General features: G+C 45.8%; 1 protein-coding gene across 1 annotated transcript in view; it reads left to right on the forward strand.

The window, feature by feature from the left end:
- Nucleotides 1–261: 261 nt before the first annotated feature.
- The window catches only part of GNAI3 (G protein subunit alpha i3), a 55,105-nt gene continuing 41,962 nt past the window's right edge, over nucleotides 262–13,404 (forward strand). The window contains exon 1 of the mRNA XM_056557885.1: nucleotides 262–516. Within this exon, the coding sequence (XP_056413860.1) occupies nucleotides 399–516 (118 nt within the window). The 5' untranslated portion in view covers nucleotides 262–398. The remainder of the gene's footprint in view (nucleotides 517–13,404) is intronic.

The raw sequence follows: 13,404 nt of genomic DNA on the forward strand, positions 1-13,404 counted from the left end.
ACCTTCGTAAAAATGTCCCTGAAATGCCCTCTATACAATTGTATGAAGTCTAAATAAATGTAGGTAAATGTTTTCAAACGCCATTCCTCAGAGGTGCCCTAGGTCAAAGAAAAAAGTTGTGACCAGGAAAATGACTCACGTGGGGCCCTGTTACTGCTTATTCCAACCACAAACATGGAAGCTGCTGCTGCCAGAGGGTGACACGTCTGTGAGCAGCTAGTGACTGGGCATGCGCGGCGTAGCTGTGGTAACTCTGGTACATCCTCCTGAAAGCTGGCGGTAGTGACGCCTAGCAGCGGCCGCCGGCAGAGGAAGCGGGGCGAGGCAGGGAGCTCTGGTGTCTAGCAGCCAGGCAGAGACAGACAGCCCGGGACGGGCGTTCGTGACCCGGCTCCACCATGGGCTGCACTCTTAGTGCAGAAGACAAGGCCGCGGCGGAGAGGAGTAAGATGATAGACCGCAACCTCCGGGAGGACGGGGAGAAAGCGTCCAAAGAAGTCAAACTGCTGCTGCTAGGTGAGGACGGGATGCTGAGCGGAGCCGGGTGTCTCCCCTCATGTGCCCGGCATCTCCCTGCCTCTGCTGAGGGAAACTTTACCTGATCACTGCACCCACATGGCGGGTTACTATATACACACTCACTATATGGTGATCCCTGTCTAGGCTGCTGGTTACTATATACACACTCACTATATGGTGATCCCTGTCTAGGCTGCTGGTTACTATATACACACTCACTATATGGTGATCCCTGTCTAGGCTGCTGGTTACTATATACACACTCACTATATGGTGATCCCTGTCTAGGCTGCTGGTTACTATATACACACTCACTATATGGTGATCCCTGTCTAGGCTGCTGGTTACTATATACACACTCACTATATGGTGATCCCTGTCTAGGCTGCTGGTTACTATATACACACTCACTATATGGTGATCCCTGTCTAGGCTGCTGGTTACTATATACACACTCACTATATGGTGATCCCTGTCTAGGCTGCTGGTTACTATATACACACTCACTATATGGTGATCCCTGTCTAGGCTGCTGGTTACTATATACACACTCACTATATGGTGATCCCTGTCTAGGCTGCTGGTTACTATATACACACTCACTATATGGTGATCCCTGTCTAGGCTGCTGGTTACTATATACACACTCACTATATGGTGATCCCTGTCTAGGCTGCTGGTTACTATATACACACTCACTATATGGTGATCCCTGTCTAGGCTGCTGGTTACTATATACACACTCACTATATGGTGATCCCTGTCTAGGCTGCTGGTTACTATATACACACTCACTATATGGTGATCCCTGTCTAGGCTGCTGGTTACTATATACACACTCACTATATGGTTATCCCTGTCTAGGCTGCTGGTTACTATATACACACTCACTATATGGTGATCCCTGTCTAGGCTGCTGGTTACTATATACACACTCACTATATGGTGATCCCTGTCTAGGCTGCTGGTTACTATATACACACTCACTATATGGGGATCCCTGTGTCTACAGTGCTGGTGACTATATGGGGATCACTGTCTAGGCTGCTGGTTACTATATACACACTCACTATATGGTGATCCCTGTCTAGGCTGCTGGTTACTATATACACACTCGCTATATGGTGATCCCTGTCTAGGCTGCTGGTTACTATATACACACTCACTATATGGTGATCCCTGTCTAGGCTGCTGGTTACTATATACACACTCACTATATGGGGATCCCTGTGTCTACAGTGCTGGTGACTATATGGGGATCACTGTCTAGGCTGCTGGTGACTATATGGGGATCACTGTCTAGGCTGCTGGTTACTATATACACACTCACTATATGGTGATCCCTGTCTAGGCTGCTGGTTACTATATACACACTCACTATATGGTGATCCCTGTCTAGGCTGCTGGTTACTATATACACACTCACTATATGGTGATCCCTGTCTAGGCTGCTGGTTACTATATACACACTCACTATATGGTGATCCCTGTCTAGGCTGCTGGTTACTATATACACACTCACTATATGGTGATCCCTGTCTAGGCTGCTGGTTACTATATACACACTCACTATATGGGGATCCCTGTGTCTACAGTGCTGGTGACTATATGGGGATCACTGTCTAGGCTGCTGGTTACTATATACACACTCACTATATGGTGATCCCTGTCTAGGCTGCTGGTTACTATATACACATTCACTATATGGTGATCCCTGTGTCTACAGTGCTGGTGACTATATGGGGATCACTGTCTAGGCTGCTGGTTACTATATACACATTCACTATATGGTGATCACTGTCTAGGCTGCTGGTGACTATGGGGATCACTTCTAGGCTGCTGGTTACTATATACACACTCACTATATGGGGATCACTTCTAGGCTGCTGGTAACTATATACACACTCACTATATGGGGATCACTTCTAGGCTGCTGGTTACTATATACACACTCACTATATGGGGATCACTTCTAGGCTGCTGGTTACTATATACACACTCACTATATGGTGATCCCTGTCTAGGCTGCTGGTTACTATATACACATTCACTATATGGTGATCCCTGTGTCTACAGTGCTGGTGACTATATGGGGATCACTGTCTAGGCTGCTGGTTACTATATACACACACACTATATGGTGGTCACTGTCTAGGCTGCTGGTTACTATATACACATTCACTATATGGTGATCACTGTCTAGGCTGCTGGTGACTATATGGGGATCACTTCTAGGCTGCTGGTTACTATATACACACTCACTATATGGGGATCACTTCTAGGCTGCTGGTTACTATATACACACTCACTATATGGGGATCACTTCTAGGCTGCTGGTTACTATATACACACTCACTATATGGGGATCACTTCTAGGCTGCTGGTTACTATATACACACTCACTATATGGTGATCCCTGTATGTAGTGCTGGTGACTATATGAGAATCACTGTCTAGGCTGCTGGTTACTACAGTATATGGTGAACACTGGCTAGGTTGGCTATACTGTTACTACTGTGTCTAAGGGTGCTGATCACTATACTATGACCACTGTGTCTAAGGGTGCTGATCACTATACTATGACCACTGTGTCTAAGGGTGCTGGTCACTATTCTATGATCACTGTGTCTAATGGTGCTGATCACTATACTATGACCACTGTGTCTAAGGGTTACTGGTTTCTATACTCTGATCACTGTGTCAATGGTGCTGATCATTATATTATGACTACTGTGTCTACAATGCTGGTCACTATACTATGATCACTGTGTGTAGGGTTCTGGTCACTCGATGGTGGTCACTGTGTCTAGAATGCTGGTCACTATACTATGATCACTGTGTGTAGGGTTCTGGTCACTAGATGGTGGTCACTGTGTCTAGAATGCTGGTCACTATACTCTGATCACTGTGTGTAGGGTTCTGGTCACTAGATGGTGGTCACTGTGTCTAGAATGCTGGTCACTATACTATGATCACTGTGTGTAGGGTTCTGGTCACTAGATGGTGGTCACTGTGTCTAGAATGCTGGTCACTATACTATGATCACTGTGTGTAGGGTTCTGGTCACTAGATGCTGGTCACTGTGTCTAGGATGCTGGTCACTATACTGGGATAACTGTGTTAAGGGTGCTAGCCAATATTTGGTGATGACTGTGTCTAAAGTGCTGGTCACTATGGTTATCCCAATCATCAAATATTAATTATACTGTGGTCACTGGGTGTTAGGGTGCTAGTCACTGTACTGGCATCACTGTCTAGGTTGCTGGTCAGTGTAGATGATCTTAGTGTATAGGGTGCTGGTCACTATATGGCGATCAATGTATCTTGGGTGCTAGCTATTATATGGTGAATACTGTTTCTTGGGTGCTGGTCACTATAAATAGCGGACGTTTATCAAAACCTGTGCAGAGGGAAAGTTGCCCATAGCAACCAATCAGATTGCTTCTTTCATTTTTCACAGGCCCCTCCAATTATCCGGGGGCCACTGGAGGTAGTAGCTGGGTGAGGCTGGGCCGCATGCGTCCCTCACATATAATGCCCCATCATGCTCCCCTCACATATAATGGCCCCATCATGCTCCCCTCACATATAATGGCCCCATCATGCTCCCCTCACATATAATGGCCCCATCATGCTCCCCTCACATATAATGGCCCCATCATGCTCCCCTCACATATAATGGCCTCATCATGCTCCCCTCACATATAATGGCCCCATCATGCTCCCCTCACATATAATGGCCCCATCATGCTCCCCTCACATATAATGACCCCATCATGCTCCCCTCACATATAATGACCCCATCATGCTCCCCTCACATATAGTGACCCCATCATGCTCCCCTCACATATAGTGACCCCATCATGCTCCCCTCACATATAATGACCCCATCATGCGCCCCTCACATATAATGACCCCATCATGCGCCCCTCACATATAATGACCCCATCATGCGCCCCTCACATATAATGACCCCATCATGCGCCCCTCACATATAATGACCCCATCATGCGCCCCTCACATATAATGACCCCATCATGCGCCCCTCACATATAATGACCCCATCAAGCGCCCCTCACATATAATGACCCCATCATGCTCCCCTCACATATAATGACCCCATCATGCTCCCCTCACATATAATGACCCCATCATGCTCCCCTCACATATAATGACCCCATCATGCGCCCCTCACATATAATGACCCCATCATGCGCCCCTCATCATCCACCAGCAACCCCCCCACCCCCGTGTGGTAATAGCATGAGCTGACTGATGATGTGTGTGCTACTTCTGGGGGTTCCCCACATTAGGTAGGCAGTAGCAGGTTCCCCACATTAGGTAGGCAGTAGCAGGTTCCCCACATTAGGTAGGCAGTAGCAGGTTCCCCACATTAGGTAGGCAGTAGCAGGTTCCCCACATTAGGTAGGCAGGCAGTAGCAGGTTCCCCACATTAGGTAGGCAGGCAGTAGCAGGTTCCCCACATTAGGTAGGCAGGCAGTAGCAGGTTCCCCACATTAGGTAGGTAGGCAGTAGCAGGTTCCCCACATTAGGTAGGTAGGCAGTAGCAGGTTCCCCACATTAGGTAGGTAGGCAGTAGCAGGTTCCCCACATTAGGTAGGTAGGCAGTAGCAGGTTCCCCACATTAGGTAGGTAGGCAGTAGCAGGTTCCCCACATTAGGTAGGTAGGCAGTAGCAGGTTCCCCACATTAGGTAGGTAGGCAGTAGCAGGTTCCCCACATTAGGTAGGTAGGCAGTAGCAGGTTCCCCACATTAGGTAGGTAGGCAGTAGCAGGTTCCCCACATTAGGCAGCATTTTCGGCCCCCCCCCCCCGAACTTTCACACGCATGCACACACACACATGCTCACACAGACAGACAGACACGCACACACACAGACTAGCAGACACCCACACATAGACACACTTACCTATCCTGTGCTTCTCTCCGGCGGCTGTGGAGGGACGTCACATGCGCCGACGTCCCTCGTCAGACTCGGGCCGGCCGGCCTACCGAAGACTGGGAGGAGGAGGGGGGCGCGATAAGTGAAGCCTTCCGGCATTTAGCGCTGCTTGCCCGAAGCAGGGCTAAATGCCTGAAGAAACCACCTCCCCGGCAATATGCCGCTACAAGCAGACACACTGCTGCGATGTGTGAGTTGCTGCGCATGCGCGGTTTACTCACACACATTGTCGCCGCTGCTCCCTGAGTTAGGCCGAGAGCAGCTGAGATGTACGGTTATACTGTGCAGATTGCCACCCTGAGCAGGCACCTGTAAAGGCAGCATACAGCGGTGCTTCAGCGGCTGATCCGCAGCGCAATATGCGCTGGAGATCCACTCGTGTGAACGTACCCTTATTCTGATTCCGAGATTGTTTTTTCATTACATATTCTACTTTAATATAGTGGTAAATTTTCGTCGTTACTTGCATTCTTTCTTGGTAAAAAATCCCCAAATTTCATCAAAATTTAGAAAATTTAGCATTTTTCTAACTTTGAAACTCTCTTTTTGTAAGGAAAATGGATATTCCAAATAAATTATATATTGATTCACAAATATAATTAATATGCAGGGTTAATATGCACAGTGACGTCACAGTACAGCATGATGAATCATGGTTGGCATAGGCCGGCATTAACTCCTTAAGGACCAGGCCATTTTTCACTGTAGGACCAGAGCGTTTTTTGCACATCTGACCACTTTCATTTTGAGCATTAATAACTCTGGGATGCTTTTGCCTTTCATTCTGATTCCGAGATTGTTTTTTCGTGACATATTCTACTTTATGTTAGTGGTAAAATTTTTTCGATACCTGCATCATTTCTTGGTGAAAAATTCCAAAATTTGATGAAAAAAATGAAAATTTTGAATTTTTCTAACTTTGAAGCTCTCTGCTTGTAAGGAAAATAGATATTCAAAATAAATTATATTTTGATTCACAAACACAATATGTCTACTTTATGTTTGCATCATAAAGTTGACATGTTTTTACTTTTTTAAGACATTAGAGGACTTCAAAGTTCAGCAGCAATTTAAAAAATTTTCACAAAAATAAAAAATCGGAATTTTTCAGGGACCAGTTAAGTTTGAAGGGGATTTGGGGGGCTTTTCTGTGAGAAATACCCCACAAATGACCCCATTATAGAAACTGCACCCCTCAAAGCATTCAAAATGACATTCAGAAAGTTTAACCCTCTAGGTGTTTCACAGGAATGGCAGCAGAGTGAAGAAGAAAATTCAAAATATTCATTTTTTACACTTGCACAAGGGATATTAGAAGAAAATGCCCCCCCCCCCAAATTTGAACCCCATTTCTTCTGAGTATGGAAATACCCCATATGTGGACGTCAAGTGCACTGCTGGCGAACTACAATGCTCAGAAGAGGAGGAGTCCCATTTGGCTTTTGGAAAGCAAATTTTGCTGAAATGGATTTTGGGGGGCATGTCACATTTAGGAAGCCCCTATGGTGCCAGAACAGCAAAAAAATAAACAAAAACAAATGGCATACTATTTTGGAAACTATACCCCTCAAGGAATGTAACAAGGGGTCCAGTGAGCCTTAACACCTCACAGGTGTTTGATGACTTTTTGTTAGTCAGATGTGTTGATGGAAATTATTTTTTTTTCCACTAAAATGCAGTTTTTCCCCCCAAATTTTTCATTTTTTACAAGGGGTAATAGGAGAAAATGCCCCCCAAAATTTTTAACCCCATTTCTTCTGAGTATGGAAATACCCCATATGTGGATGTAAAGTGCTTTGTGGGCGAACTACAATGCTCACAAGAGGAGGACCGCCATTGAGCTTTTGGAGAGAGAATTTGTTTGGAATGGAAGTTGGAGGGCCATGTGCGTTTACAAAGCACCCTGTGGTGCCAGAACAGTGGAACCCTCACAGAATTGAATAAGGGGTTCAGTGAGCATTTACACCCCACTGGCGTTTGACAGATCTTTGGAACAGTGGGCTGTTCCAATGAAAAATTACGTTTTTCATTTTCACGGACCACTGTTCCAAAAATCTGTCAGACACCTGTGGTGTAAATGCTCACTGTACCCTTCATTACATTACATGAGGGGTGTAGTTTCCAAAATGGGGTCATATGTGGGGGTAGTCCATTGTTCTGGCACCGTGGGGGCTTTGTAAACACACGTGGCCTTCAATTCTGGACAAATTTTCTCTCCAAAAGCCCAATGGCGCTCCTTCTCTTCTGAGCATTGTAGTTGCCCACAGAGCACTTTACATCCTCATATGGGGTATGTTCTTACTCCGAAGAAATGGGGTTACACAATATGGGGGTCTTTTTTTCCCCCTATATTCCCTTGTGAAAATGAAACATTTAGGGTAACAGCTGCATTTTTGTGAGGAAAAAAAAAAATATTTTTTTTTCATTTTCCCATTCCGATCAAACACCTGTGGAGTGTTAAAGCTCACTATACCCCTTGTTAGGTTCAGTGAGGGGTCACATGTGAATATTAATTTTTTTGCGTTTGTCAGAATCGCTGTAAAATCAGCCACCCCTGTGCAAATCACCAATTTAGGCCTCAAATGTACATGGTGAGCTCTCACTCCTGAGCCTTGTGCGCCCACATAATGGGTATTTTTGTACTCAGGAGAAATTGCGTTACAAACTTTTTTTCCTTTCACCTCTTGTGAAAATGAAAAGACGTAACAGACGTAACATGCAAGTGTAGACCCCAACTTTACCTTTTCATAAGGGGTAAAAGTAGAAAAGCCCCCAAAACGTGTTAGGCCATTTCTTCCAAGTACGGAAATACCCCATATGTGGCCCTAAACTGTTGCCTTAAAATACGACAGGGCTCCGGAGTGAGAGAGCGCCATGCGCATTTGAGGCCTAAATTAGGGATTTGCATAGGGATGGACCCGGATGCAAGAATTACACTTGCCTCCGATACCAAAATTACCTTACGGCAGTTTTTCCCAAACAGGGGGAGGGGGGTGTAACTGTGTAGGGGTATATCTATATGTAGTGTTTTACCCTTTATTTTTTGTAAGTGTAGTGTTTTTAGGGTACATTCACGCAGACGGTGGTTTACAGCGAGTTTCCCGCTGGGAGTTTGAGCTGCAGCAGAAAATATGCCGCAGCTCAAACTTGCAGCGAGAAACTCACTGTAAACCCGACCATGTGAATGTATGGGGGGGGGAAACTACAACTCCCAGCATGCCTTTTGGCTGTCGTGCATGCTGGGCGTTGTAGTTATGCAACAGCTGTAGGCACACTGTTTGCAAAACACTGAGCGTTTGTTACCTAACTCAGTGTTTTGCAACCAGTGTGCCTCCAGCTGTTGCAATACTTCAACTCCCAGCATGTACGGTCTATCAGTGCATGCTGGGAGTTGTAGTTTGCGAAACACTGATTTCGAAACACTGATTTAGGTAACAAACTATGTTTTGCAACCAGTGTGCCTTCAGCTGTTGCAAAAAGCTACAACTCTCAACTTCCCTCCAGTTCATAGCTTATGGGATTTCTAAGGCTAGGTTCAGACTACGGAATTTCCGCCTGCAATTCTGCTTTGAAATTGCAGGGGGAAATTCCGCTTACTAAAATGTATTGTATAGTGAATGGGTTTCCGTTCACACATTCACACTTTGGAATTTGTGAAGCGGAATTTTTGAACGGAAAATCCGCTTGGAAATTTCTGCCTAAAGAAAGGGGTTGCTCTTTCTTCAGGCGGAAATCCGCGTGGAACACATTGTAGTCTATTGGAGACTGCAGTGTCCGCGCGGTCCTAGCGCCGACTGATTCAGTCAGCGCTGGCCGCACTCGGAATCTCCGGCCGGAAATTTTCTGCCCGGAGATTCCGTGGTCTGAACCTAGCCTTACAGATTTGTTTATTTACCAAAAATGACACCTTAGATTAGATAAAAACACCCTAAAGTTTTGGCCACTAGCTAACTCACTTACCTGCAAACTGCTATCTACTGCCTGTTAATGGGAAAATCTGTTTCTATCATCATATTGACAACAATGGAATACAGGAAGTGGGGGGGTGGGGCTTAGGCTTCTTTCACACTGGCGTTGTGACACAGCAGTGTGACGTCCGTCGGGAAACCCAGTGAGAATAGTGGGGGGAAAATACATTATGCAACGTTTTTTTTTCCTCTCGCTACTCCCGTCAAAAAACAATGGTGCCCGACGGACCCCATGATAGTAAATAGGATCTGTCTGGATGCGTTGTTTCCTGTTGTGCCCCGTCAAAAAAAGTCTGTTAAGGCACAAAAAAAAAAATGCCTGATGGATGTTTGCTGACGGGTCACAATGTCAGTGTGAAAGGGTCCCCAGATAGTGGGATGTGCAGAGGAGAGCCTGGACTGTGTGAAAGAAAGCTATGCCTGACTGCCATCTTCCAGAAGGTCCATGCCCATCTTGAAAGGAGAGATAAAAAAACAAACAAGGGCGCGCTCCCTGTAGAGGGATATTCACTGGCGTGCACCCTCCACCACACCGAAGTAATATACCGACCTTTGTAATTGTGGCCGCACCTTCGCTGCGCAGTTTGTAGAGCAACGAGGCAAGACATGAGCAGCACAGGACAACAAATGATTTTATTTTTGTAATAGGGACAACATTTTTGGCATTTACCAATGCCTTCCTTAGGTCCACTATCAATTCCCAGGAACAGATTGTGCTGCGTGCTGGTCCAGACGTCCTGATAGAGATCTGTGCTGGTGTGTTTTTTCCCCACTGCAATAACCCACTATTTTCTGTATCTTATCATCCTCATCAGTTTACTGGTCACACAGGGGTTGCTTTTGTTATGTAACCTTTTCCTTGCTGTTGTTTTTAATTCTGCTCACATTGTACCTTGCAAAGCAGGTGCATCATTAACCCCATTTTCCCTCCACATGCCATCTATTGAAGCATACTGTGAAAATCCTCAGCCCAGCACCAGCTTGTTCAAGCCAGTACACTTTCTCTAGCACTATGTCATGGCATACAAGTGAGGAGTAGGTGCTATGCTGTGACAGACAACTAAGGAAAAGGAAGTGCATGTGGGATTACTGCTGGAAAACAGCCCAGCTCTAGTCCCACATCCTGAAATGGTGAAAATGAGAAGTAGCTGTACAGGAGCTGCACACTCTCCATAGAGCAGCCCACACTCGCAGCAATGACTTACATCAGCGATCATGCCGGTGTCCGTTGTTTAACCCCTTAAGGGAGGTTATCAATAGGGGTCACAGCACTTATGACCTTGCCTGACAAGTAGGGTGTCAATTGGTTTCTGTGGCAGCTGGAGGCCTTTACTACTATTCTATTACTTATAATAGAGTCTGCGTCAGGCAGACCATTCTCGCAGAGCGCAGATCTTATATCAATGATCAGTATAAGCAATCCAAGCTTATAAAAGTGATTCCAGGGAAAAATGTAAAAACAAACAAATAAATAAATCTAAAAATCTCCCCTCCCAATTTAAATCACTCCTGTGTTAACCATTTATCAAATAAAGTAAGGATATTTGGTATTGCCACATGTTGAATTGCCTGAACTTTTTTTGGTAAATCATGTATCAAAGAAATTGTAATAAAAAATTAATAAAAATAAATCAGAAAGTCAAAAATGACGTACCAGTCAGTCACATGCTGATTGGCCTATCACTGTCAAGACAAGTCTTTCTCAGAAGGTGGGGGCCAGAGACCTCAGCTGGGAAAGTGAGGCCCTTTTCTGGAGATTGCAGGGGGTCCTAGAGGTTGGACCCCCACTATCAGACACCTATTCCCCTATGCCAGCAGGACTCTATACAGTCGTCTAGACCAGGTGTCTCAAACTGGTGGCCCTCCAGTTATTGCAAAACTTTAACTCCCAGCATTCCCGACAATCGTTAGCTACAGCAAATAGCTGTCTGTGCATGTCCAGGCATGCTGGGAGTTGAAGTTTTGCAACATCTGGAGGGCCTCCAGCTTGAGACCCCTAGTCTAGACCTTCAGGGATGGGACTTTCATGGAATCAACGAGAAATGACATCCACTTTCCCTGCATTCATTTGTATCAGTGTATTTAAAACAGCAATACAAGTGAATAGCCAATCAGTGGTAAGAGCGAGGGAGCACTGGTCCCTGTCCGGCACTTTGTCTATGATGCAGACGACGCGATCAGCACTGCCTCCATCATTCTGCTCTGGCCTGACTAGAAAAGGCCAGAGCAGAGGATCAACACGAGACCTGTTGTTTTTAAAGGGTTATTCCGGGCAAAAACATTTTATCCCCTATCCAAAGGTTAGGGGATAAGATGTCTGATCGCGGGGGGCCCGCCACTGGGACCCCCGCAATCTCCCTGCAGCACCTGCACTCTATGCGGGAGCTGCGTCTCCAGTTTCGGAAACCTACGGGTTTCCTGGACTGGGGACGTGATGCCACGCCCCCTCCATTCATGTCTATGGGAGGGGGCTTCGGTCCCCCATGCAATCCTCTTCCTGACCCGCAGTGTGACATTTTGGGCCCAGAAAGCATTTTTTTTTTTATATCCCACACAATGGGCATAGTTTTGAAACCCTGCTAAGGTGCACAGTGTTTTGGTAGTATTTTATTTAGGGGCACAGTGTGTGGCAGGGTTATATTTAAGGGCACAGTCTTTGGCAGTATTATATTCAGAGGAACAGTGTGGCAGTATTCAGGGGCACAGTCTGTGGCAGTATTATATTTAGATGAACAGTGTGGCAGTATTCAGGGGCACAGTCTGTGGCAGTATTATATTTAGATGAACAGTGTGGCAGTATTCAGGGGCACAGTCTGTGGCAGTATTATATTCAGAGGAACAGTGTGGCAGTATTCAGGGGTACAGTCTGTAGCAGTATTATATTCAGAGGAACAGTGTGGCAGTATTCAGGGGCACAGTCTGTGGCAGTATTATATTCAGATGAACAGTGTGGCAGTATTCAGGGGCACAGTCTGTGGCAGTATTATATTCAGATGAACAGTGTGGCAGTATTCAGGGGCACAGTCTGTGGCAGTATTATATTCAGAGGAACAGTGTGGCAGTATTCAGGGGCACAGTCTGTGGCAGTATTATATTCAGATGAACAGTGTGACAGTATTCAGGGGCACAGTCTGTGGCAGTATTATATTCAGAGGAACAGTGTGGCAGTATTCAGGGGCACAGTCTGTGGCATTATTATATTTAGATGAACAGTGTGGCAGTATTCAGGGGCACAGTCTGTGGCAGTATTATATTCAGATGAACAGTGTGGCAGTATTCAGGGGCACAGTCTGTGGCAGTATTATATTAAGAGGAACAGTGTGGCAGTATTCAGGGGCACAGTCTGTGGCAGTATTATATTTAGATGAACAGTGTGGCAGTATTCAGGGGCACAGTCTGTGGCAGTATTATATTCAGAGGAACAGTGTGGCAGTATTATATTCAGAGGAACAGTGTGGCAGTATTCAGGGGCACAGTCTGTGGCAGTATTATATTCAGAGGAACAGTGTGGCAGTATTCAGGGGCACAGTCTGTGGCAGTATTATATTCAGAGGAACAGTGTGGCAGTATTCAGGGGCACAGTCTGTGGCAGTATTATATTCAGAGGAACAGTGTGGCAGTGTTCAGGGGCACAGTCTGTGGCAGTATTATATTTCGATGAACAGTGTGGCAGTATTCAGGGGCACAGTCTGTGGCAGTATTATATTCAGTGGAACAGTGTGGCAGTATTCAGGGCCACAGTCTGTGGCAGTATTATATTCAGAGGAACAGTGTGGCAGTATTCAGGGGCACAGTCTGTGGCAGTATTATATTCAGAGGAACAGTGTGGCAGTATTCAGGGGCACAGTCTGTGGCAGTATTATATTCGGAGGAACAGTGTGGCAGTATTCAGGGGCACAGTCTGTGGCAGTATTATATTTAGATGAACAGTGTGGCAGTATTCAGGGGCACAGT

Source organism: Hyla sarda, chromosome 2, assembly GCF_029499605.1.
Source record: "Hyla sarda isolate aHylSar1 chromosome 2, aHylSar1.hap1, whole genome shotgun sequence".
NCBI classification, from domain to species: Eukaryota; Metazoa; Chordata; class Amphibia; order Anura; family Hylidae; genus Hyla; species Hyla sarda.